Consider the following 27,756-nt stretch of genomic DNA (forward strand, 5'->3'; position numbering starts at 1 on the left):
CGCATCTGCCCATGTTTACATCCAGCTTACCACCTTGGACGGAAGAGGGCCAGCTCTTCACTCCCCCTGTAGAACTGCAACCCCGCCCCTGCCTAGACAAGCTATAAGGACCCTGGGCTGGCGAGAGGCTTTTAACCACCTTGGCCTGCAGATTGTCACATTTTCTATGTTTTGTTCCTGTTTTTAACTTGTTCTGTTTTATAGCCTTTTTTTGTCTTTCTGTGTGGCTTCTGCTGGTGTAGTGTTTTTCTTCATTTTGAATTTTGTGGTTGACGGGGTATGAGCAGGATATGTTCTGATGGGTTGGAATTTTGAGTAATTGTGCTCATCTGTGCCTTTGTCATTTGCAAACTGCTTTGAGTCCTATGTTTCAGGAGAAAAGCAGCATATAAATATATGTTATATACAATAACAAAATATATGTGTGTCTGTGCATAGGCACTTTACTTACTGTCCAATGAACTTCAATTGAGGAAGAAGAAAGAATGGTGGGATTATGGAGATGTAGAACAACGTCACCCAGTTCTCTCTGTACTTGCTTGTGATCTACACCCTGACTTGTAGGGGGAACATCTGTAACAATTTTAACAATATACTTAGACTTTGAACAAAGAAGTTTGATTTTCCCATCTGCTGTTGTCAAAATCTTAATATACAAAAAAAAAACCCTGTACATTTTTATCATACCCAAGAGAGGAAGAAAATACAAGCAGAAGTGAGAGTTAAAAGGGATTCAAATAAGACTGGAATGATGATGGCCAATTATACAACCAACAACCTCTCTCACTATGTAAAACTTGGTGACTCTTTCCTAGAGTCCATTATGAATGATGTAATTATGTGAACAAGAGAGGCACAAAGTATAGATGTGCTGGTGGGATAAAATTGGCATATAATGAGTTTTGTTTCAGCATTATAACTTTATCTATCAGACGCTGGTTATTCCATGACAGATAGAATACAACTGCCCTTTCTCCACCACTCATTAGATCAGTAAACCAAGGCTGATTAGATGCAACAACATAGTAACTAGAGAAGCAGATGAACAAAGTTAATGTGAAAATATTTTCTATATAGTGACTGAATCTGGGGCGACTAATTTTCAATGAAGTGTGCATAGCTTATGGATTCTTTGCAAGCTACCAATGACTGTGGAAGAACCTAGAAGTTTCAGCAAGTTGGCACTCATCAAAAACTGCAGGTGTTCTACTATGATGCAAGATCAGTTAAGTCACCTGGCCATCTTGTCTATTTAGTGTGAACTAACAAGAGAAATTGATTTGAGGGGGGGGGGGTAATTTAAGATTTTGCAAATGCAAAACGACAGAAAAATAAAGCTTTAAGTTAATTTGCCTAATCTTTGCACTACTTTGATCCATTAGAATTTTTTAAACAGACATTGACAGGATAATCTGTTTTTATTGAAAATTTTACAAAATGATGAGCAAACTTGTAGGACTGTCAGCCTGAGTGTTGTTATTAAACAAAAACTGCAAAAGCAATTTTCAAAATGTAGAATATCTATCAGTAATTTCATAATGAAAACAAACTATTTACATGGTTCATGAGATTGTATGTATGAGATGGATTTTGGTGATGGTGTGGGGGGGCAGGGACATGGGAGGTGACGTTGCCAATGTTGCCCTGTCACTTTGAGATACAATTCCAAAGAGACACACCATGCAATCCTGAGGAGAGTTACACCAGTCTAAGCCCATTGAAATCAATAGGCTTAGACTGGAGTAACTCTGCTTAGGATTGCACTGAAAGAGTAGCTCTAAAACTTGCTAGAAACTCTTTGGTAACCATAGAGTTTCCAGGAATTCCTAGAACTAACCTTTGTCATTTCTAGGATGCAGAGGTGGGGACGTTATGTCAGTGCTTTTAACCTCCCCCCTCCCCCAGCAGTGGCAAATACGCTTACCAGTGAGAAGCCTCCCACCATAGTAGGAAGCCTGGTCAACCTGGTATAGTACCCCATTTTACAAGTTTTTACTGGGCCTGAAAAAATAATGCGTGGGCCCATCAACTAATCCCATTGTGTCACTGGCTAGGAAAATGTTAGGACCATTTGACTTAACCTGATCAAAGGCAGCAGAGAAGAAGGTGACTGGTGAACTAAACATCCTCTATAAGACAGTTATGCTGGTTTACTTGGCTGATACATGAACAATGCAGAATGACGCAATGGGAGAGCCTATTGTTTTTGCTGCTGAACTAGTACCATGCCAACAGCCCTCGTGGGGCATCAGTGGGGTTTGTCAAAGTTTGTTCCTGGCTGCCAGTGACCTTCCAGAGAAGTGGCTCGCTCAGGAACTTCTCTGGAAAGACAAAAAGTGATTCTCTCTCTGCTCAATGCAAAGCCTCTTTTTATTCTCAATATATATATTGCTACATGTTGAACAAATATGTTTTTTAAAAAATGTTAACATTGCCTATGTCTGTTTCCTTTCAAAGAAATCTCATTTCTAAACAACACACCTAGGCTGAACATGATTTCCCCTAACTCATTCTTAAATATACATTTTACCTTGAGTTTTCACTGGGTCAGATATCTGACTGGGATCACTAATTCCATATGCATTGGCTGCCCGTACAAGAAAGAGATAAACTGCATTTGGTTTCAGCCCTTTAACTGCAAATGTTTCTGTTTTTACATTTTCTGCTACAGTTTGCCAGCTGCTGCCAGCTGCATGGCTAAGGATAAAACATAAACACATAAATAACAGGTTAGTACGTGTCTGTTATTTAACAGCATTGACAAACATAAGCACAACCAGATCATATGAAAGTACCTGAAGGCCTCTATTATATAAGAGGTTGGAGTTGCACCTGAATTCAAATTAGGCTGCCATGACAATGTTACTGTATTTCTGCTGACATCAGTAACCTCGGGTTTTGATGGTGCACTGGGAATCAAGTTAGGGTCAGTAGGTCTCGGTGGTTGCACAGGCACACCAAATTCTAGCAAACAATGATAAAAATGCATTTAAATACATCTGCTCAGCCTTATAATAATCCAGTTTTGCCACTGATATTTTAAAATTGTTTTGGTATAAATTTTAGGTATAAATTATAATTTTGTCATATTTTTGTTATAAATTGTTTAATTTGGGGGTCTTGGGTTTTTTATTCTAAATTTTGTAGTTTATATGTCTAATAGACTATCATCTATACCTGCTATCAGATAAATGAACTAACAATCATTATGTTCACATAGTTTATTACATAATCAGACAACAGTGGGAATATAATTTCTGATTTTATATAATTTCTACCCTATACACAGGAATCCTGATGAAATTACCTTGAACCTCAATGTAAGCACTCCATGATGCTTCACCGCTTGGGGTTGAGGCAATGCATGTATACCGGCCAGTGTCACCAAGCTGTAGAGGAGAAAAGGAATAATAAATATTTAGAATAAACAGACATTCATTACAAATGTGTGATCCTACTGAACATGGATTAACTCAACACAGCTCCTCAACTAGAACATAAATTTAAAAAGAGCAGTCTCTCAGTTATTGATAATTACATAAATGCAAACATGAAACTGCCTTATGCTGAAAAATTATGCTTTTACACGCCATGCAGAGGCTCTTCCACTGAGATGCAGCCCCTTCCAAAAACGATAGAATTAGAAAACTCAGACTTTAACTGGCAATAATGTGCTCAGATGTGAGTACAGGATTTTACCTTTTGTTAATTCTCTACTAGAAGAACTCTTATACCTCAACATAATTAAGCTCTCTCACACAGAAATATACAAATAAGGTTGACAGAATGAAGATAAATAGAAGCAAGTGAGGCTTTCAGGAGCTTTTTTGCTGATAAAATCTTGTCTTTCTGCTGCAACTTGGCAGCCACAATTGATACCGTATATGAACTAGAGGTCCCTTGGCCGTCTTCTGGGCTGACATTAGATCACTTCAGCATACTCTCTGGGGATGAGATTGAAAGGACCCTGCAAGCAGTGAGGCCCACCACATGCTCTCTGGATCCATGCTCATCGTGGCTGAAGGCCTGTGTTGATGGACTACGGTATTCCTTGGAGGCCACTGTTAACTTGTCCTTAGGTTCTGGGGTCTTTCCTGGAGTATTAAAGGAAGCTAAAGAAACCATCCTTGGACCCCACTGACCCAACCAATTACTGCACAGTCTCAAACCTGCTGTTTCTGAGTTAGGTTATTGAGCAGGCAGTGGTGGAACAGTTGCAGGGTTTTCTGAAGAATACCTTAGCCCTAGATCACTTCCAGTCCAGTGCTGATATTATTGGATCTCTTAGTAGCATTCAATATGGTCGATTACAATCTTTTGACCCACCACCTCGCCGATGTGGGAATGCAAGGGACTGCCTTGCAGTGGCTTGTCTCCTTTATCCACTATCAGGGACAGAGGGTGGTGTTAGGGAAGAAATTGTCATTCTGCCACCCTTTGGTGTGTGGTGTCCCGCAGGGGGAAATACTCTCCCTGCTATTGTTTAGTATCTATATGCGCCCCCTTGCCAAGCTGGTGAGGGTTATTGGACTTGGATGCCATCAATATGCAGATGACACCCAGCTGTATCTGATGATGGACAGCTGGCCCGACTTGGCCCCTAGATGTCCTGGAGCATGCTTTTGAAGTCATGACTAGATGACTGAAGAAGAGTCGACTGAAGTTGAATCCTATGAAAACAGAGGTCCTGTACTTGAGTTGTGGGCGTTTAGGTTCAGGACTCCGGCTCCCAACCCTTGATGGGGCACCACCTGCACTGGTTCTAAGGGTTAGGAGTTTGGGGGTGATCCTGGATGCCTCCCTGACAATGGAGGCACAGGTCACAGTGGTTGCCAGGTCCTCTTTTTTATCTGTGACAGGCCAGGCAGCTTTTTCCTTATCTTTTGACCCTTAACTACAGTGATCCAGGCAACAGTCACCTATAGTCTGGATTACTGTAACTCACTCTACGCTGGGCTTCCCTTGAGTCTGGTCTGGAAGTTACAGCTGGTACAAAAGATTTATTGGAGGAGTGCTGAGTGGGGCACATGTAACACCTATACTGTGCCAGCTACACTGGCTGCCAGTGGAGTACTGGATCAGATTCAAGGTTTTGGTATTAACCTGTAAAGCCCTATGCGGACTGGGACCAGCATATCTTTGGGACTGCCTCTCCCTATATATACCACGGAGAACACTTGGATCAGCAGAAAAACAAGTATTAGTGGTCCCTGGTCCCAGGGAGGTCCGCCTGGCCTCAACCACGGCCAGGGCCTTTTCGGTCCTGGCTCTGACGTGGTGGATCTGTCTACTGAAACTAAGGCCCAGCAGGATTTGTTATCTTTTCGCCAGGCATGTATGATGGAGATATTCTGCCAGGTGAATGGTTGAGGTTGGGCTAGGCCTCCACTGGCCCTGTAGGAGGAGGAGTGAATGATTTGAACCTCCCATTCGATCTGCCCACCACCTGTTTTAATTAGCTAAGTATCTGGAAATTATTTTATATTTTATACTATAACGGACTGAGATTTTGTAATGTTTTAAATGATTATGGAAATTGTATGAATTATACTATTGTTTTTTAAGTGATGTAATCCACCCTGCACCCATTGTTGGGGAGGGAGATATAAAAATCTAATAAACACAAACTTATTATAGATCTCCTTCATCATATAGGTTTGGAAGTAAATGAGAAATTTCCTGCTAATCAGTGAGCATTTTAAACCCTAGCTATGTTGCATGATTGGGGAATGGGCCATATCTCAGAGGCAGAGTGCTTTGGATGCAGCAGATCCTAGGTTCACAGTGAAATCCTAAGCAGAGTTACTCCAATGTAAGCCCATTGATTTTCATTGATTTCAATGGGCTTAGACTGGAGTAATGCTGGTTAGGATTTCCCTTCCAATTACTGGCATCTCAATTAAAAGGACTGGGGAGTAGCTGACATGAAAGTCTCCTACACAAGACCTTACAGAGCTGTTGTCAGTGACAGTCGACAATAGTGACCTCTTCGGAGAAAAGAATTATGTACACATGAAGCTGCCATACACTAGTTAGACAGTTCTCTCATTGTCTACTTGTATTAGAGATGGGCACAAACTGGAAAAAACTGAACCATGTGGTTCATCAAATTTCATGAACCACGAACTTTCACGAACTTGCCCCTGGTTCACGAACTGGTTCGTTTGGTTCATGAAAACATCACATCCAGGTCAGAAAACCATCACTTCCGGGTCAGCAGAAGGTCTGCAGGAAGTCCATCCCCTGTTGCCTAGGAAACTGATTGATTGGCACCAGGCTGCCTGCAGTGACGAACCAAAAAATGAACCAAACGAACCAGCCTAAAGTTCCTGGTGGTTTGTCAGAAATGGGATCTGACGAACTGCTGGTTCACAAACCATGAACCGACCATGTTCGTGCTTAATTTTGGTTCATATTTCGGTTCGTGCCCATCTCTACTCTGTAGGGCTGCTCTCATGATCCTCGTTGGAAGAAGTTCCTTCCTCAAATGTTTACTAATATGTTACAGTGCTAAAAAATAAAAAAAGAAATGGGAGAGATTTGTTCTTCAGAAAAGAGGAAACTTTTGAAAGTAACTTCCAAGTTCATTGTTAACATGGATGTAATGCCAATAAAGGTTGCTGCTGCTGAGTAAGTCCATTGGGATTCTTGAAATGTTGATGTTCACAGTAGATTGTGATAATATGATGTTTATAAAAGGCTACATACAATATAAGCACCTAAATATAAACACTTCCTACCAAAAGTTACTGCTAATGCAGCCACAAAGCAATGAAAGATTAATCCACTCACAAAAGGTCAAGCTAAAAACCAGAGACAACTGTCAACACCACAAATTCTGTGCTGGCATGAAGAGTATGCATGGAAGGTGGCCAGATGGTCTCAAACAATGAATTGTATGAAAAGGTCTCTTTACATTTAGTTTAATTTTATGAATCAAATTATCCTAAGGCAAGAACACCCAGCAAGTGAGAACAGGTGTTCTGTTTACAAAAATGTAAACAGTTTTGCTGTAACTTGTCACAAAAGACTACTGCATTGACCAAGCACGTTTCCCCAAATCCTTACAGAACCATGTTTTCTCAGATCCTTATGAAACTACCTATGTGTTTGACTACCTTAATCTAATTCCTGTTTAGGAAGGTACTCATTCCCATAACGTTAAGATATAGAAATTCATTTTATCCCCTCATCTCCTACAGAAAAACAGTTTCTTAAATGAATTCTTCTTCTAGGAATTTTACTTATGAAATCTAAAATAACTTGCCAGCAGTGATGTTATAATCCACTGTGCTTTGAGAATGCAGAATAAGCTATCTGAAGACATGAAGTATCAAATACTGCATCAATAGTTATTTAACATGTCATTAATTCTGAAATTAGAGACTGTACCATTCAGGGCTCCAAGGCAAAAATTTAGGAGAAACAAAATAAATTTTAAAAAAGGACTTGTGGGTGTTCCATTTCAAATTACCTTAGCATATCGTATCTGTAGTGTGCCAGTCTCCAGCTGCTTGATCCGGGAGTCCTGTGTAGAGATGAGGGTGCCATCCTTTCTCCAGAGAATGGTAGGCATTAAAGTGCCTGCAGCCACACAGCTTAGTACTAAAGTACCATCCACAGCTACAGTCTGATTCACAGGACCCTGTCGAATAACAGGGGGAGGTCGGTCTGCAATTACTGGTAAATGAAACAACAGGAAGGAAAAAAACCTTTTTATATTTATTAAACTGTAAGCAATTTTCTATGCATCTAAGCAACAGCAGTTGCTTTGTGCTTTGAAAGAATCTAAAGATAATTAAATAACCAATTAAAGTAGGAGATATGTATTACACAAAACAAATTCCAGTAATTTTAAGAGAAGGTGGTATGCGTTAGAATCTTCTTGAGATTCATTTAGCTCCATCAGCTTTCAAAGACAGAAAGCTAGTGAAAGAATCCATTGCCTTGTTTGAAAGATGCCTTCTTTGCTTCATTTATCTCTCTTTAAGCAGCAGGGGACATTTATTAGAGAACTGGGATATAAGTATATACATGCCACAAGCAAGCTAGAAGCCTATATAGCAAGATTCAGCAGATATTCAGGCATAATTTATTTCAACATGTAGCATCCTGTCCAATTCCAAGATTCCCTACTTCATTCTGTTCACAGAATCATAGAGTTGGAAGGAAGCCCCAAGGGTCATCTTGTTTAATCCCCCTCAGTAATGCTGGGATTAAACCAGTGACTTTCACACGTGTTTTCTACTTAATTCCTTTTGTTTAATCTAGAAAATGTCTTTTAATGTTGATATTAAATAAAGTACTTTAACATTTTTAACAATTCTGTTTCATTGTACAATTGAAGTGTGTGAAGAATATGATTTTCCAATAAATTGTTTTTTAATATGTGCAAATAAAAGTACCAAGTCAAATATCATAAAAGCAAGAGATAACTTACACCATAAAAGGACTATGGTGTTCTTTACTGAGTTTACTGAGTTTTATTGAGTGTTCTGAATTTTACTGAGGCATAAAATTCATATCAATCCCCAGCATGCACAAGTTTCACAGCATTAATTTCACCTACTAATTTAATGAAGAAACATTTCCAAATTTCTTTAATTCTTGAGAAAGTTGAAATACCTCTTTATCATAATTATCTTAATGATGTTCCACCAAGGTGCTTATATGACTGGACAAGAATGCTAATTCTAATGTTTATTAGAATTCTTTTACTTGATATTCTTTAGAGCTAGTGCAAATGTCATGCATTTATGTAGTTTGTGTGTAAAGCACTTTAAAGCACTTCACGTACATTGTTTCAGGAAAGTTTACACTCATGTTATAGCCAATGGCAGAGGTGTAAAGAAAAATACCCTACATAAGCAGAACACAAATGACAGTCTGCATGTAGGCAACCACCAAAGAAAGAAATTTAATGCTGCCTCAACAGGTTCACTGTCCTTCACTACCTAATACTACTCTGAGTTTGTATATTTAAGTATACTTCATCTGTGAACCATTTAGCCCAGAAAATATTCCATGAAACTGTAGAATATTTTTATTTTACTTGCCTATAGTAATGTGTTTTGATACTATGAAAGGTAAATTCAGTTATATAGTTAAAACTGCTCGAGTAAAAATGGACTTGTACATTTCTATTATTGGCCAGTTAACATTTTCAAGACATACTGCTCTTAATAGAGAAAACATGTACCATGCTAATTAACATTTACAGTGCTATCCTTAGCAGAATTACACCCTTTTAAACCCATTAACTTCAATAGATTTTGAAAAGTGTAACTCTGCTTAGGAAGACACTATTATGCTCTTAATTATGCATTACAGTGTTAGACACAGGTATTTTCACTTACATGTAAGAAGCATAAAAAATTAAAGTCACACTGTTGTAGTGTTAGAGTTGCAATATAGACCATTACGAAGGTGAACTTATTTTTACTTTACCATCAGTAACCTCCAAGTAGGCTTTTGTTGTGATGCTTCCTGCTACATTTAAAGTCTGGCAGATATAATATCCAACATCAGACCGCTGTACACTTGTAATAGTGAGATCACCAGTTTGTGATACAGAAAACCGGCTAGAAGATTGAGGAGGCTGGTACGAAAATAGCAGGTTCTATTGAGGAGGGAAAGCGGAAAAAATACAAAATCAGACTGCTTATCCTTCATCATCATTTATTTATTTAAGGAACTTATATGCTGCCTTTACAGAGTCCTGTTTAAGGTGGTTTACAAGTAAAAACTATACCATAAAACTCAGAAAATCATAACTGATCACTAAAAAAAGCAAGAAAGCATAAAAACAATATAAAAAAACCACTGACCAACTTTTTAAAATCCATAAAGTAGACCTCAGATCAAAGCAGAACATAAAACTCATAAAAAAGATGAATCCCCTTAGTTAAAAGCAAGCAAAAAGAAAGCTTTGGGTAACATCTCTCCTGCTATGGGAATCTGCAAAGATTCAGGTAAGCACCTAGTTTCATTCAAAAAATACCTTTAAACAACCCTACCGGTTATGAAGGTAGAGAGCCAGCAAGCCAGTGGAGCTATCCAATGTTTTGCAGAGAGTGCCTCATGTATGCTTATCTGCCCACTAGACAGAAATTGTGGATGTGTGCTTGATGCATGGAGTCTTGGCTCTCAGGAAACAAGTCTGTTCCCTTGAGGTTAGGACTGCAGACCTGGAGAAGCTGACGGAGAAAGAGAGGAATCTGGAGGAGGGACCTACTAGAACAGTCCCATTCCTGTACTGAAAGCTATTCTGCTGGCCCAGAGATTGAGAGTCTGAAGGTTTAAAACAAAGGTTAACAGTGAAGAGCTCCAAGAGGATAGCTACCAAGTGTGTGAGTGGGCAACAATGTGGCAAATGAAGTTCAGTTCAGTGTGATGCAAATGAAATTCAGTTCAGTGTGATGCACGTTGGAACAAAAAATTCCTACTTCAAATATACACTAATTAGGGCTGAACTTGCTGACACTAAGAGGAAAGGAAACCTTTGGGTCATAGTCGGTTGTTCAACAATAACATGAACACAAACATGAACTGCCAGAGCAGTGAAAAAGGTAAAAGCTATGCTGGGAATTACTAAGAAAGGGCCTGAACAGCCAATATTATAAATGCCCCTGTACAGCTCTATGGTGGGGTTCATTTGGAATGCTGTGAGCATTTTTGGCTACCATATCTCAAAAAGGATACAGCACAATTTGAAAAAGTACAGAAGAGGGCAACCAAGTTGATTAGGATGTTGGAACATGTTTTCTGTGAGGAAAGGCTGAACTTGGACTTTTCAGATTAGAAAAGACAAAACTAAAAAGGGATGTGATAGAAATTTATACAATTATGCATGAGATAGAGTGGACAGAGAAAACTTTTTCTTCTTCTTTCAAAATCCTAGAGCTTGTGGGATTCCAATGAAGTTGATAGGCAGTAGATTCAAGATGGAAGAAAGGAAATACATCTTCACTTTAAAATGTAGATGCCAGAGGATGTAGTGATGGCTGCAAGGGTTATTGTAATGAGGATATAACAGAGCACAATAGAACAATGTGAGCTACTTTGGGTCTGTATTAGGGAGAAAGGCAACACAGACTGGAAAGACGGAATATATCTCATCTTTTACAAAACAAAGAGGATTTAAGAATCTCCCTAAGCTATCACAGCCAGTGAGGTGTAGTAGTTAGAGTGTGGGAATAGGATCCAGGAGACCCAGATTCAAATCACTCCTCTGTTACAGAAGCTTGCTGAATGACCTTGGGCCACACACACATCCTCAGATTAACCTAACTTACAAGGTTGTTTTGTGGATAGCTGGAAAACAATATAAGCTGCTTTGGGTCCCTATTGGGGAGAAAGGTGGGGAATGATGTTTATTATAAACCAAATTTTGGATACAATTTGCAAAAAAAGGATAAGTAGTCTTGTTACTTCATTTGATATTGCTGCAACTCTTTTGGCAGGAAGCAGAACCTCTCATTCAGTATTCAAATTACCATTAAATATGACAAGCAGAACTCATGATATTTAACAGTCTTTTATACTAGTCTTTTAACCTAGTCTTTTAATATTCATAATATTATAGAGTTGGATCCAACAAGGGCTTTGACCTCCTCCATTTTTATAAACCAATTGCTTCTTCCTCTCCATCTCCCCGTACCAACTGTATGGGATTTTTAAAGCTGGGAGTATCAAAAGCAATTTGTTATGCAGTTCAGAGACATAAATCCCGGCATTTTGTGGAGTTCTTTACAACTAAAGTAGTTTTTTAGCCTTGTCAACAGTGTTAGCATACCCTTAAACACTGTTTACAGGTAGATGTCGTATTTGTATTAGAATTCATTATACACTATTTCCACAATAGTGGTCATGAGGTCTGAAATATCATATATACATAACGTCAAAAGCCAAGATCAGTTTTAAGTGCTTATCTAAAAACAACTTCTTATATTACACAAAGAAGGGAGATTTTCAGTGCCATTCCTGTCTGATAACTATCAGCTCTTAAATCATTACCAAAACAAACAGGATATATCAATTTTCATTAGCTTTTACCATTCTTATCACTGATCCTGTGTTCTCATTTTTTCGCTAAACATTGGAAACTGTTCAGTAAGTGATCTAAAATTCATTCACAGGCTATTCACTATTTTTAAAAAAACTGAAGTTTATTAAAAACTGGCCAACATATAGCATTCCCTGAGCTATCCACAGTCATGTACTGCAGAAAGACACCTTCCTAGATGTGCAGCCTGTGTGAAGGTACTATGTGGGTGGATGGATCTGTGTACAGGCTAGCATTCATGATGTTCAGACAAAATTTAAACCAATGTAAGTTTAAAAAATCATTAAAATGTGTAACTAGTTGGGAGATTTTTTAAAAAAACCCTATGTCAATATGGCAGGTCCTGTAAAAACAAATACACTCTGGAAATGCCCAAAGGAGAACAGGCAGGTAACCAACAGTGGTATATACTGATGTCCCATAGTCTTTGTTCTCTTTGTTCTCTTGGGATGTGTCCTGTGCTGGACTATGTGCGGCTAAAGTCTTCATTTTACCTGACTTCCTTCTCTTCGCCAAAATATTGCCGGTTGAGGGTTCCCTGTTGCTTCACACTGGAAAGTCACTGTTCTGCCTAATGCAGCCACCTGGTCACGAGGTTTCACAACAAAATGTGGTGGCTCTAAGAGAAAAGTGTACAATAAAATTAGTAGAACCCATTTTTAATCTACTTGAACTAAAGACTGACACACAACATTTAACTTGCACAGAAAATGGTTCTCCTTAGAATAAAGAAACTAAGGAGAATAGTTCTCCTTAGAATAAAGAAACCATGACTCAGGCCCAATGCTGACATTGTTTTGCAAGGCCTGGTGCCACAGTTGCTTATATACAAATCTCCTTTATGAAACCACAAGAGTACAGGCTTTTGTCTGAAGCCTCACAAAGCCTAATTAGCTTCAGTGTGGCTTCTTACAAAAGTACTCTAGAGGGTGCCAGAATCTTAAAGGAGAGGAATTTCCACAGGTCACAACAAAAAACAAAGAACACTCCCTGTATTACTAACTCTTATGGTAAAAACCACTAAATGATTGCAAATTCAGGGTTTAGATACACAAAAGTCATCATCTTTGATTTAGTGTAGTTTAGGAGTCATTTAAAAGCTTCCATAAGAGGCTTGATTTTGATGTTGCCTGGCTTTACTCAAATTTTTTTCAATTTAACTCAAAAGCCCTGGGATTGCTACTGTGTGAATTATAACCATTTAAAAATCTTCAATGCAATTACTGAAGAGGAATGAATTTAAAGCAACAGTGAAGCAGAATGCCTCCTTCATTTACATAGGCAAGGGCATGTTCAAACAAAATATATATGTAAATGAAGGCAAATTTGAAACATCTGCTCATCGTGACATTCTAAATACTGCCAGCATTGTCCAAACTGTTTGATTTATAGAGACTTAAATGGCCATTTCATCTAGCAGTAAATAGAACGTCAAAAATTATGTCAGTTACATTGAGATATGGCAGTTGAAAGTATTAGATACAATGAAATAACTAGACTAGAAGAAACAATTTTTTTTAAAAAGCAAAGCCTCTGTTTCATCTTACCCTTTTCAGCTTCAAAAGACAAAGCTTTATATACGAGATGTATTTAGTGGTTTACACTTTTCAGAGCTAACTCTCCAGCCATCTGAAAAACTAATTACTTCCTCTTTTTTCTTACTGATTGTAACAGGTACAACTCAACCACATTTGAACATGATTTCGGTATTTAAGGTTTACACATCACTGATAAAAAATACTTCAGATGGTTACTGTAAATTGCATGCAGCATAATGGCTAAACAACCAAAAAAAGCCTTTTTTGGAAATCAAGCTGTTTTGTTTGGTTGGTTTTTGGAGAATGTAGTAAGATTTTTTTCATTGTGCCTTGTCAATGAATCCTATGAGCGGATTCACACTAGGATGCCTGAAGGCTAGCACAGGAGAGTTACATTGCCATCCTCTGCGGAGTTATTCAAATCTCAGCTCACTGAATCCAGTGGACTTAGACTATAGTAACACTATGTAGGACTGTACTATGTACGTATGTGCTCACATGTCACAGCTTACTTATGGTGATCCTGGCAAAAGGATTCCAAGGCAAGTCAGAAGCTGAGGTGGTTTACCATTGCCTTTCCCTGCAATTTTCCTTTCCAGTACTGACCCTTTCCATACTGACCTGACAAGATCAGGCTAAACTGTGCTGCCTTCACTTCTATAGGATTGCACTGTTACAGTACAAACATAAGCAGTTCCACTCTTCTAAGCCCACTGACTTCAATGGATTTAGAAGGGTGCAACTCTTTTTAGGATTGCAATGTTTGGCTTCTAAGCAATTATGCTTCTGGTAAATATCAAAGAACTGATTTGCCCTTGATGACTTGTTAGTGGTTTTAAGTAACCTCTATCCCTGTTGATTTCTGAGCAGTGGTGAGGAAAAAAACACTATTTCAGCATCACAATGAAAAATTAAGTTCTGTAGCTATTATTGAAAGTGTTAGGAGCATGGGATCAGGACCAGCAGTATTGTGCTCTTTGGTACTGAGGTCTGGATATCAGTAAACTAATGGAAACTGAAACTAAACAGGAGTTTTACTTTTAAGTTACAGTAATGGTAATATGTGTTCTGTGACCTACTAAGGTCAATCACCTACCAGGAACATTGTCTTTCCTTTAGTCACACAGTTTCTAAATTTTTCAAGAACATACTGCCACCTCTCACTGGGATACAGGCCTAATAACCAAATTCACATCTCCATAAGGTAAAAGGTAGTGGCTTGGGCCCACTAGAGTCCTGACCTTAGTTTGAATAATCAAATTTGGTGGATAAAGATTTGTGAGGAAGAACAGATTTTATAAGAATTTTAATTACATCCCAGTAGTTCCTTTTTTAAAACATTGGCTTACGGGCGAAGTTCTTCATTTCATTAGTTTTGTTCCCATCAAGCACATGAGCAATAGCAAGAGAAAAAAAAAACTTTTGGTGTGGGCTGGAAAATTTTCCAAAATGGAAAAATGCTCTGATACTGTATTATTTTGGTAGAAAAATTTCTGCCACACACATATAAATATAGTCTCTGTTTATCTATAATCATAAGAGCTGTTGTGCTGTAAATCAATTATTTTAGATTAGGGCTGTCATCTTTCCCGGTTGGGTTAGGGGATCTCCTGCTGCCACCAGGCACTTCTTACAGCCGCTCAGCTGGCTGGTGGGGGAAAACTAGGTGTGAAAATGAGGACCAGAGGGATGCCAGCACATTGCTGGGGATGCTCTGGCACTTCTGTCCAAAATTTAATGTGACCCCAGTGATATGCAGACATCGGTTCTGGGTGCACTTCACAGGTCACACTACTGCCTAGCCAGAGAGGCCTCCACCCACCTGCTAAGTTTCCCACTGGTTACCAGGCCATGCCTGGCAAGCCTATGTAACATGGACTAAATGTAGTATACAAAGCACTGACCAACCCCAGCGCTCAGTTCAGTTGCTTATGGAGGAACTGAAAAATAAGGTACAACAGCTCCTTCCTGTGCACAATACAATTAGCTCCTGGGCCAGACTCATTCAGGCTTGTCCATGGTGAAATGACCTTATTTTGTTAACATCCAATAACAACTTGAAGCAAAACTGAAAACTGAAACTGTAATTAGATTTTGTTTCACTTTCCTCAAAATGGCAGTGCAGTATCTCATTTTTTTCTCTTGAGCTAAGGAAGGCAAAAGTGTTTGCATAAGATTTTTTAAGTTTTTTGTTTTCTACTGCTTTTTGTTACTTTGAACTAGTCATAATAATGACAAAACATTAAAAGGTTAGTGTATACCATCATTACAGTGACACCACTGAAAGAAAAATAACAGTTGGTAAATATAAACATTGTGGGCAGGAGTATGCTAAAAATACAACAAGAATGAAGACATTTAACAACATGTAGAAACTGTCCTAAAAATGTAAGCCACATACAGGAAGATTCTACAAAAGTGTTGGAACATCAGCTGGGAAAAGTTTACTTTAGGAATCCCCTGTAAGTAAACAAATCAATATCTTAAACGATACTGCAGATTAAAATCTATGTTCTTTAAAAATATTGTCGTTTTACAGCTATAAAGCTTTTAAAAAGTTGTTAATGTCTTTGAGTCTCAACTATTATTCATTTTGGGGGGAAATGTATTCTAGTATTCTGCTTGCACTAAACACCACTACTGTAACTCAGCAAAGCTTAGCCTGCTGGCCAATGGCAACACCCAGAATGTGTGTCCCTTTGGTTCAGCAATCTAGAACAAGCAGTAGCTGGAGCAACAGGATGTTCTTCTCTTCCAAGGAGGGGGGAAACAAGCTCCCTGCCACGACTCTATCTGTTGTCAGAGTAGATTAAAAAAGGAATGTCCATACTATGGCCCTCCAGATGTTCATGAATTACAATTGCCATCACCGCTGATCATTGGGTATGCTGGCTGGAAGAGATGAGGTTTCCCCTTTTGTTGCAGGAACTTGATAGCTCAACTTAAAATGGAATCTCGTCAAAAACAAAATATTGAGCTGTCAAGTGTAAGGAAAGGAGAAGCAACACCAGTGACACCAAATTTGCACTTCACGAATAGTAGTTGTTCAAGACAGTCAAGCTTTTTTTCAGGTTTGTGGACAAAGTGTCAAATGAATCAAACAAATATGCTAAATCAGATCATTATTTAGAATTCTGGAAAGTCTTCTGGAAAATTTCCCAATTCAGATTTTCCCAGAAAATCCACATCAGACCCCACAGTATTGTTTTTATTGAGTCAAATCAAAGCTTTTCACCACAATCCAGTTAAGACACCACTCTGATTCATTAAAATACCATTTTCCAAAGATAAGACCCATCAGCATAATCCTCTCTGATAGAAAGATCTATGCATAACATCTGACTAGTAAATATCCTTGTAAATATCCTTGTGAACCCCTTCCAATACTGATAGTTTCAGGTGGGCAGCCGTGTTGGTCTGCAGTCGAAGAGCAAGATCCAGGTGCAGTGGCACCTTAAAGACCAACTATCTTTCCAAGGTATGAGCTTTCAAGTGTCAAAGGTCCCTTCCCTTTGCCTCTTGAAAGCTCATACCTTATAAAAACAGTAGCTCTCTAAGGTGCTACTGGACCTGGATCTTGCCTTTCCATACTGCATCTTTCATCATTTAACTCTCTTTCTGGACTGTCATGTACCAGAATACAGAAGGATCGAAATGTTTTCAAATATTATTTGGTGCTAAGCTACAGTTAATGTACCATGAGAGCAATGGTGCTTAAAAACATGCACTCTTCCTATCTACCCCTGTTCCCAGCATCCTCATGATCTCCAAAAAAACTGATGCTGGTGTTCATGGGAGCCACATAGGCAAAATGCTGTTATGCTGCAAATCAATCGTATTAGATTTGGGATGTCATCTCCCTCGCTGGGGTAGCGGGATCCTCTGCTGCCACCAGGCACTTCCTGGTAGGCTTGCCATCCCGTCTGGAGTGGGGGAACTGCTACCTCCACCTGCTGCCTCCCAGCCTCATTCACCTGGCTGGCAAGGGTGGAAGGTACTGGGGCGGGGGGAGGAGAAGCATATGTGTGCATTCTCATGCTCCCCTGCTGCACCAGCTATGGAGGGTCCATGAGGCACACTGAAGTCCAGTTCAGTAAAAATCGCTTCTAAATGGTTGATTTTCACTAAACTGAGGTCATTGCTGTGCAACTTCTCCATCATGCTGGCAAATCATGTCATTTTCAGGAGTAGCAGGGGAGCAGGGGAGCACACTCTATTCCCACTTTGGCCCCTGGAAACCCTACTTCCTGCTGCTGTTCAACTAGCTGGGGGAGGGGTCATAGGGAAAGCATCCCAACTTTCCTTTCTTATTCTTCTGCTGGCACAAAAGGTTCCATTGGCAGTTCAGGGCTGATTTCAACTGATTCCCTGCCTCACTGGGCATGCTCCAAGGTATGTCCACCTCCCCAGCTTCTATTAACAAGTTTGAGCATCTCAGGGAGCTGCTGGGAAGTGGACAGAAGCAAAAATATCTTTATCTGCAAGTACCTTCTACTTGCAGTTTGTAGGATCCACATTAATGCTTGATTTAAACTATCCCAGCTTCTGTGATGGCTTCTCCTGGTTCAGGATGAAACCATACTTTTTCCTAATGGTACTTTAAAAAATTCAAAAGAAATAGTACTATTAAATTTGATTTCTGTTTTTGTATATAAATGTCCTACTGCATATAAATAAGCATAAAAAGGTCAAGAAGTGAACAGAATGGAAAACAAGTAATGAAAATAAGCAAGACAAAATGCTCACAATGAATATATACGAAAACAAAGAAAGGAGAAATGGTATATTTGCAGTTTCTTGTTACATACACTTGATTATTATTACATGAGCAGCAGAATAGAGAATTATTTGTAATCATTAATCTTTTAATCAGTGTATTAAATATATAAAACATATTCAAAACCTTAATATGAAGTATCTTTCTGTAGTAATGCAGGTGATAGTATCTCTTAAGTGTGAAATGTGCATTTAGTATACAGAAACATTGCCTGAAAGCAGGGTCATCATTGGTATTTTGTTTGAATCTAATTCGGCAAATGCTGTCTGTGTTTAATGCTTTATTCAACTAAATTGCATAAAAATTTCCAATTCTAGTTACTATTATTGTGCATTAGGGTTGCCAAGTCCCCTTACCCTCCCAGAGGGAGGGGGTACCCTGCATTCACCTTTTTGTTGCTCCTGGGCCTGGAATGTCATTGTGCAGGCCCAGGAGTGTACAAGCACTTCTCAGTAGGCTGATTTGGGGCCCATATAGGCTTGCCAAGAAGCATGGGAATGCTCTTGGGGCAGCACAATGACGTTATTCCCAGGAGTAACATCGTTGCGCTGCCCCAGGAGCATGCCCGGGAGGCCTGTTCTCCTGCATTCCCCCCCCTGCTCGCCAGGTGAGTGGTGGCAGGGGGTGGAGGATGGGAGTGGGGGATCCCCTGCCCCCACCAGGGGACCTGGGATCCCTGTTGTGAATCCTGGTCTTACATGAAATACAACAAATTAAATTATTTTATACCTAATAAAAGGTAGGTATGAAAAACAAAGTAATATCAGACTCAAAATAAAATCTGCATATGAAATATTAATATTGTTGTTAAAGAGTTTTCATACCATTTAACTGGATATTGCAAAACAAGATTTGAGTCAAAAATATGTTAAATAAGAAACAAACACAAACTTAATCAGAATTCAACATTACAATTAAACAGATAGAAATAAGCAACCCATTACCTTTGCTGCTTGACACAAAAATTACCTATACTTCATGCAGAATCTGCTCTTTGCAGTTTGTCCAGTCAATTACAAGTGAAAGATGGAAGCAGAAGCTGGCAGATATGGAAGGGTATGGATGGAAAGGGGGATAGGAGTTCCATTCACAGGGATGATGAGAAGATGGCCAATAACATGTCAACTTACCAGATACAACTAAAAACAAAACAAAAAGAAAAAATGGAATAAATAAAACCAAACATAAAATGAACCAAAAAGTAAAATGGTTTTTTTAAAATATGAGATCCTATTTCACCAAAGGTGGGAGCACAAACATATTTAGAATATATGAGAAACAGCATAAGACAAAAAAAGTCTTATTACACAAACAGTTCCTTTTAGCTGTACAGAAAACTCAATTGTAAATCAGGTGATATGAAGCATGAAACATCAAGGATATACAAGAAATGTGCCACAGTGTGAAAAAGGATCTTTCTTCCTGCTGAGTAGAGAAATGGGATCATATTCAGCACAGTAACACCCCCAACCTGCCGTAACACATGAAGATGATTGTCCACTACATCCTTCATGCTGAGAAACAGAATGAAAATGTATTATGATGTTCCATTCATCAAGTAATCTAGAAGTAATTTTCATAATCGCCTTCAACGTTCAAGGCATTTAAATTCCCAGTAAGCAGAAGGAAGGAACAACTACTTGATATATTCAGACAGGATTGGTAGGGCACAGAATTACCCATTCTGTTGGGTTAAATAGCGCTCTTTCGGTTGATTTCTTTTCAAACATTTGTTCTCTACAAAACACTGGTAGAAAGATTTCTTCTACAAGTATATTACTATAGAAGAAACAATTACATATTAAGACACATCCAGTAGTGATTAGTAGTCCTTCCACACATACCAGATTTACAATGAATAAAATAAATAATTTTATCGAAGGAACTCCTTCCAAAGTTTTGGCCCTAATATACCCCAATATCCACTCTAGAAGTAAGCCTCTGGTTCATGCTCATCACCACCATATATAGATGCATAATTCTATACAACATAGGTAGGTATCAAGAACACAATCTAATCCCTTTTGAGGGGACAGTGTCCTATTAAACATCCCCCCTCCCCATTATGTTCTTGATCTCTATGCACTGTATTCTGGTTGAAGTGGGATCATATGATTGGGACTCAATAGCTTGCCTTAGGCTATTAAAGCTGATGAGAGAGCCAGTTTGGTGTAGTGGTTAAGAACGCGGGACTCTAATCTGGAGAGCCGGGTTTGACTCCCACTTCTCCACTTGAAGCCAGCTGGGTGACCTTGGGCTAGTCATGGCTCTCTGGAGCTCTCTCAGCCCCACCCACCTCACAGGGTGTTTTGTTGTGGGGATAATAATGACATACTTTGTAAATCGCTCTGAGTGGGCATTAAGTTGTCCTGAAGGGCGGTATATAAATTGAATGTTGTTGTTATTATTATTATTATTATGACCTATAGGTTCTTTTTTTGGGCTCTGGTTATTTTAACCTTATGGATAGCCTAGGCAAGCCCAGTTTTATTAGATTTGGGAAGCTAAGCCCAAATCGGTGATTGAAGGGGGCGGTGCCATGTCGGCCTCCCACCTTTGGGGTGGGGGAGGGTTCTCCCCACCACTGCACTTTGTTAATTTGTTTTATTGTTTGTATATTGATTTTAGTTCTTGTTTTTATCGATTTTAACTGTTCACCGCCCAGAGCCCCTGGGGATGGGTGGTATATACATTGAAATATAAATAAATAAAATAAATAAGCATGGTTGGCCTTGATTTGTAATTGGATGGGAGACCTCCATAGAAGAACAGCAGTGCTATGCAGAGGCAGGCAATGGCAAATATCTCTTCCCTTGAAAACCCCAGCAGGGTTCTCCATACATGTGGTTGGGATGGTAGGAACAGCCATAAGACTCTCTTCCATACCTCACTACACCTAATTCCATTAGTCCTATTCACATGTTACAGTGCACATGAGGACCGGTTTGTACAAAAGAGAATTGACTATCAATGAAAATGGGGACAAGTGCCTGGATAAATGTGGGTTTTTAGTTACGCATTCAGCTGTATATGCTTGAATGCAACATGAGAATTTCTTAACACATTTATGAAGACAAATCCAGTGTACATTGTAGACGGATTGTGTGTTTACTGTAACCTATGAACATGCTTACTGTGTAGGTCAGAGCGGTACGGCAGCCATACAATCTAATCCATTTGAATGAATTAAACATCTGTTTCTCTGAAACTCAATTTGCGTGGGTAGGAAGAGCTAGACTGGTTGGATCTTACCCCACAAACATTGAAAGAAGAGACTGACCTGCAGTACTGCTACTGATAAACCTTTCCTCTATACTGAATGCTTAAATAAACAAAAGCCAATTTGCGTGAGCATTTAAAAATCCTACAATTATTTCCTTAATTCCAGGCCTATAGTTAGTATACTTTAAAATGTGAGAGGGTTGGAGGTGTTAAGGGAAAAGCGAAAATACTTTTGTAACTTTAAATTATTCATCCAAATCTATCCTCTAAGCAGTTATGATGGTTACAAAATGAAGCAATAGTGTTGATCTCACAAAAAAGAAAATTGCTGAGATTATGGATATACAAACATGTATTGCTATACCCCTCACACATATATAACAGCAACAACAACAACAACATTTGATTTATATACCGCCCTTCAGGATGACTTAACACCCACTCAGAGCGGTTTACAAAGTATGCCATTATTATCCCCACAACAAAACACCCTGTGAGATGGGTGGGGCTGAGACAGCTAGAAGCTGTGACTGACCCAAGGTCACCCAGCTGGCTTCAAGAGGAGGAGTAAGGAATTAAACCCAGTTCTCCAGATTAGAGTCCCGCACTCTTAACCACTACACCAAACTGGCTCTCATATAAATGTAAACACACACACACACTATGCATTATATAAACATATAAAATACAATAAATGATAGATTTTTAAAAATAAACCATCAATTATTCAATGAATAAATCAAGAATGGAATAATTGACATGAGATTTAACTTTCACATGTGGTAAATGTCAAAGCATTCAGGTTTTTAAAAGGATGTTCTGCATATCTAAAGACCTTCAGTGCCCTCATTTGGTTTTACCCTTTTAGGAACAGATTAAAAATAACTACTGTTAAGCATGAGTACACTTTCATAATTAGCTGGTAAACACCTGCAGTATGCTAACTTCCAATAAAACATATTCAGAAAAGTAATAATATTCCACCTGTCAAAATTCATTAAGCAGAAGAAATAGAGGTTCATGTTCAAGTACACAGTACACAGTATATAAGGTGCAGATGTGAGGTGAAAATGAAATGAAAATACAAGGCAGTTATATAACACCTTCTCTTTTGAATCTGTGGTTGCATTCAATATTCTGTAATTCAATTTATTAAAAAATCTGATGATTAAATGCATATGCCAAATAGGTTACTGCAAACTTTAAGAGCCATTTATACTTACGAGGATAAAACAATATGAGACAGCAGTTAAGTGGGGCAGGTTTCGATTTAGCCAGCCCAATGTAAACCAATTTTAGATTTCATTTTATTACTCAGATTCAGAGGGAAAACATGCTTTAGACAGATATGCCATACTTTGTGAAACACTAAACACATACTTACTTTTAGTCTATTATAATTTAGTGGATTTTCACATGTTCCTGTTGTGGAAACAAAATGGCCCAGTTGAAATCACACAATTTTTACCAACTGAGGGCTCCCTCTTTTGCCCTCAGAAACTCTGGGTAAGGTACCAGGGTCATGCCACCTCATAAAAGCTCCTTCCTGCCTGAGAGTCTGCCATTAGCTAGCACCATCAGTATACCACTGGAGTGTGGAGCAATACTCAAGGAGTCAACAAGAAGCAAAAGCTTCTTCAGGCTTCTGTCAGGAACTGACAAGAGAGAAAGATGTCCTTCTTCAGTGGAGGAGAAGAACCAAGGGAGAGAGATACTCTGTCCCCTTTTATAGGTGCTTTTGGAGGGAAACAATGACAAAGGGTAGAAGAACACCTCGTGCTGTTGGGAGCTTTTAGAACATGTGCAGCTGGCCTGCACATTTGCAGGGCACATATCGGACTGCAAATAAGACACACTGATGAAAGATCAAGATGGGTAGCTGCAGGGCTTTTTTTCAGCTGGAACGCGGTGGAATGGAGTTCCGGAACCTCTTGATAATGGTCAAATGGCTGGTGGCACCGCCCCCTGATCTCCAGACAGAGGGGAGTTTAGATTGCCCTCCACACCGCTGGAGTTGCGTGGAGAGCAATCTAAACTCCCTTCTGTTTGGAGATCAGGGGGTGGGGCCACCAGCCATGTGACCATTTTCTCTGAGGGCAACCCACTGAGTTCCACCACCTCTTTTCCCAGAAAAAAAGCCCTGGGTAGCTGTGTTAGTCTGTCTGTAGCAATAGAAAAGAGCAAGAGACTAGTAGCCCCATAAGACTATCAAAATTATTGTAAGGTATAAGCTTTTGTGAGACACAGCTCACTTTTTCAGATACAGCTAGAATGTGAGTTCATCTATCCTTATATCCTGGAGTGGAGAGATTTCAGAAGCTGAATGACAATAGCGGATAAATGACAATCGGCAAGGAATGACAACAGGCGTGATTGGATTAGGTGTGGAGAAAACAGCATCGGCAATGAGATTACGGAGGAATTATATAATTTTAAAGTTGGCAATGAGGAAATTGAAATTGTTCAAAATTTTCTATTCCTTGGCTCAATCATCAACCAAAAGGGAGATTGAAATGAAGAAATCAGAAGAAGACTGGGACTTGGAAGAGCGGCTCTGAGGGAACTAGAAAAGATCCTTAAAGATAGAGGTCTCTCTGGGGACCAAAATCAAAATAATCCAAACTATGGTATTCTCCATTACGATGTATGGATATGAAAGTTGGACAGTGACGAAATCTGACAGGAATAAAATTGATTCATTTGAAATGTGGTGCTGGAGGAGAATTTTGCGGATACCATGGACAGCCAAAAAGACAAATAAGTGAGTACTAGATCAAATCAAGCCTGAATTCTCCTTAGAAGCTAAAATGACAAGACTAAAGCTATCATACTTTGGTCACATCATGAGAAGACAAGATTCTCTGAAAAAGTCAATAATGCTAGGAAAAGTAGAAGGCAGTAGGAAAAGAGGAAGACCTAAAATGAGATGGCTTGACTCAATAAAAGATGCCACATACTCCAGTTTGCAAGATCTGAGCAAATCTCTTGATAGAACATTTTGGAGGTCTTTCATTCATACAGTTGCCATAGCTCAAAGGCACATAACACACACAATGAAACAAGAAGCCTTGGTCTCAATTCAATCCAGGTGGATGCATTGTCTTGAGCTTTACTATCATATGTAATTCAGCACCCTCTCTTTCTAACCTCCCTTTGAAATTTTGTGGCAGGCTAACTGCTACTTTAAGGTCAACAACTGAGTGCTCCGGAAGTTTAATATTCTCCCATTGGTTTTTGAATTTTGAGGTTTCTGATGTCAGACTTATCTTGGACAATTTCAATTTCCTCATTGTCAACTTTAAAATTGTGTAACTCCTCAGTAGTCATTACTTTTGTCGTCTTGATGTTCAGATGTAATCCTGCTTTGGTGCTTTCTCCTTTAACCTTCATGAGTAGTTGTTTCAAGTCTTCATTATTTTCTGCCAGTAACGTGGCATCATTTACATATCTCAAATTGTTAATTTTCCTTCCACCAATTTTTACTCAATCTTCTTCTAGATCTAATCAAGCTTTCCTTATGATATGCTCTGCATAGAGGTTGAACAGGAAGGAAAATAATACACATCCTTGTCTGACAATTTTGCCAATTGGAAACCATTCTGTTTCCCCATATTCTGTCCTGACAGTAGCCTCTTGTCCAGAGTACAGATTGCGCATCAAAACAATGAGATGTTGTGGCACCCACATTTCTTTAAACACTATCCATAACTTTTCATGATCCAAACAATACACATAATACTATGTAATGTTTTTTAACTCTATGTTTTAATTCCCTACTTGTTTTAACTTGTTGGGCACCTGTAATGTCTGCTGCTGTTTTGTTAGCAACCTTAGTTTGTGGAGATAAAGCAAGACATAAATAAGTAAGTATCTTCCTTTATCATTAATTTTAAAAGGTGATCCACATGAAATTACGGTCTCAGCAGCCAGACTTCTGAGAACATTGATAGAAATCTAAAATGCCTTCACATTTTACAGCTGTTGTTGAAGTTACAACGATTCTTCATTTCAGCTTTATAACCTGCTTGCATTCATTTTTCTGTAAACATGTTACTAAATAATAATCGGATTTTGCACATTTATATGGTATACGGAATAAATATGTTTTTACAAGGTCCTAATCTGCCTGTCTTGTAACTATGAACCAATGGACAGTACCGTACCATTCTGCTTAATTAACAGTGGTGTGTTCTCAGGTATCTGCAGCTTCCATCTTATTTATTTATTTATTGCCTATCTTTGTAACTGAGACCCAAGGTGGATACAATGTAAGAAGTTTTTCAATGGCAGAAATGCCTTGTGCTGTCAGAGGAACATGCTGTCAGGGCTTGCAGCGGCCGCCACTGGGCGGGTTGCTGGGCGGTCTGCTCCTGACATCAAAGGGGGGCCAGGGATTATGCAGGACCCTGCTCTGTGGAAGGAGGGGCGGTATACGTCACCCAGACTCCCTCTCAGTCCACTCGCTGGCCTGCTCAACCTGTGCCACTCACCCTCTTTGGCCTCTGCCATCTCCTCCTCCTTCATCCACTCTCCTCCTTGCCTTTGCTCTCGCAGTGCTCTGCTCTCCCTCCACGCCATCACTCCTTACTTACACCCACAACCTCAGAGCTCTTCCTAGCCACCTTATATAGGGTTTCGTTGCCCCGCCCCGCCCTCCTTCTAGGCTTGTTCCCTCTCCTGACTTGGCCCAGCTGTGCCTTCCCTCAGGTGTTTCCCTCCTACCACTAATCCCTTCTTGGCTTCCTTGCCTTGCTGGCAGGGTGGGGTTGAATGTGAGCCATCACCAGCTGAGGTCACCTTGGCCTTGCTCACGAGGAATTGCCCTGGCCAGCCTCTGGGCTGCCTGCTCATTGATGCTGGGTGGGGCTGCCCATCTCTTCCCCCAGAATGCCTGTGGCAGCTCCACCTGGAGGGGCTTAGCTCCTAGCAAGTCCTGAGCCACGCTGCTGTCCTCTAGCTGGGGTGTGGCTCTGGGCTGTAGTGGCCGCTTCTCCTCCCTGCCAGGTAAGAGCTCTGTTTGGGCTGCTGCTGAGCCCCTATTCCCCCTGCCTTGGCCCTTTTCCTCTGTCCTGCTTAGCCCCCTCTCTTCCCCATGGAGGGTGGGACTGGCTGGCCTCCCCCTGCTCCCTCCAGCCCTCTGAGGCTTTGGCCTTTCGCCCCTTCCCCCTGGAGTGGGCAGGTTCTGGACCTGGTTGCTGGCTGGGGTGGTAGGGCCACTGGCTCCCAGCTGCCTCCCACTGCTCCCTCCTGGCAAGTCTGGGGGCTGGGACCCAGACCCCGGACACCCCCCCGCTTAGCTTTGGGTTGTGGGGGTCAGGGTCAGTCTCGAACATGCGGGACATGAAGTTCGCATCCACATGCTGCGCCCCCTTGCGGTACTTGATGGTGAACCGGAAGGGGAGAAGGGAGAGGTACCACCGTAGCACATGGGGGTTGCGCGCCTTCATGCGGTAGAGCCACTGCAGGGGCGCATGGTCCGTTAGCAGGACAAAGGGATTATTGGCCAGGTAGTACTGCAGGGTCCCCATAGCCCACTTGACCACTAGGGCCTCCCGCTCCACGGTTGCGTAGCGCTTCTCAGCGGGCTGCAACTTCTGACTCAGGAAGAGAATGGGGACGTCCGCTCCATTCCGTTCCTGAGTCAGGACAGCCCCAAGGCCGGTGTCAGAAGTATCTGTGGCCAGTGTGAGGGTTCGGTCAAAGTCCGGGTTCCATAGAGCTGTGGTGTTAGAGAGGGCTGCCCGCAGGTCCTTGTAAGCTTCTTCTAGCGCTGGGGTCCACCGGACTTGGTTGGGAAGCCCGATCTTTAAGCAGTCCGTCAGGGGGGTGGCTCGGGAGGTGAAGTGGGGGATGAAGTGCCCGTAATACCCCAGCAGTCCCAGGAAACGTCGGACCTGCTTCTTGGTCCGTGGCTGTAGGGCATCGGCTATCGAGGCCACCTTGTCTGGTGGTGGGAGAACCCAGCCTCCCCCGACCACAAAGCCCAGGGACTGGAGTTCCTGGAACCCTAGGTGGCTCTACTTTGGGTTAGCCCGTAGTCCGGCTCGCTGGAGGGCCTTTAAGACAGCTTCCAACTGTTGGAGGTGGGTGGGCCAGTCTGGGCTGAAGATGATGATGTCATCTATGTACGCCATTGCATACGCCCGGCACTCTCC

The 27,756-nt window shown here is 40.4% G+C and overlaps 1 protein-coding gene across 1 annotated transcript in view; it reads right to left on the reverse strand.

The window, feature by feature from the left end:
- The window catches only part of ROBO1 (roundabout guidance receptor 1), a 533,171-nt gene that overhangs the window by 138,677 nt on the left and 366,738 nt on the right, over positions 1-27,756 (reverse strand). Inside the window, exons 7-13 of the mRNA XM_054973392.1 lie at positions 12,559-12,683; positions 9,448-9,619; positions 7,475-7,680; positions 3,308-3,389; positions 2,796-2,964; positions 2,531-2,697; positions 452-573 (exon numbers count right to left, since the gene is read on the reverse strand). Of these exons, the coding sequence (XP_054829367.1) occupies positions 452-573; positions 2,531-2,697; positions 2,796-2,964; positions 3,308-3,389; positions 7,475-7,680; positions 9,448-9,619; positions 12,559-12,683 (1,043 nt within the window). The remainder of the gene's footprint in view (positions 1-451; positions 574-2,530; positions 2,698-2,795; positions 2,965-3,307; positions 3,390-7,474; positions 7,681-9,447; positions 9,620-12,558; positions 12,684-27,756) is intronic.

Source organism: Eublepharis macularius, chromosome 3 (genome assembly GCF_028583425.1).
Source record: "Eublepharis macularius isolate TG4126 chromosome 3, MPM_Emac_v1.0, whole genome shotgun sequence".
In the NCBI taxonomy this organism is placed as follows: Eukaryota; Metazoa; Chordata; class Lepidosauria; order Squamata; family Eublepharidae; genus Eublepharis; species Eublepharis macularius.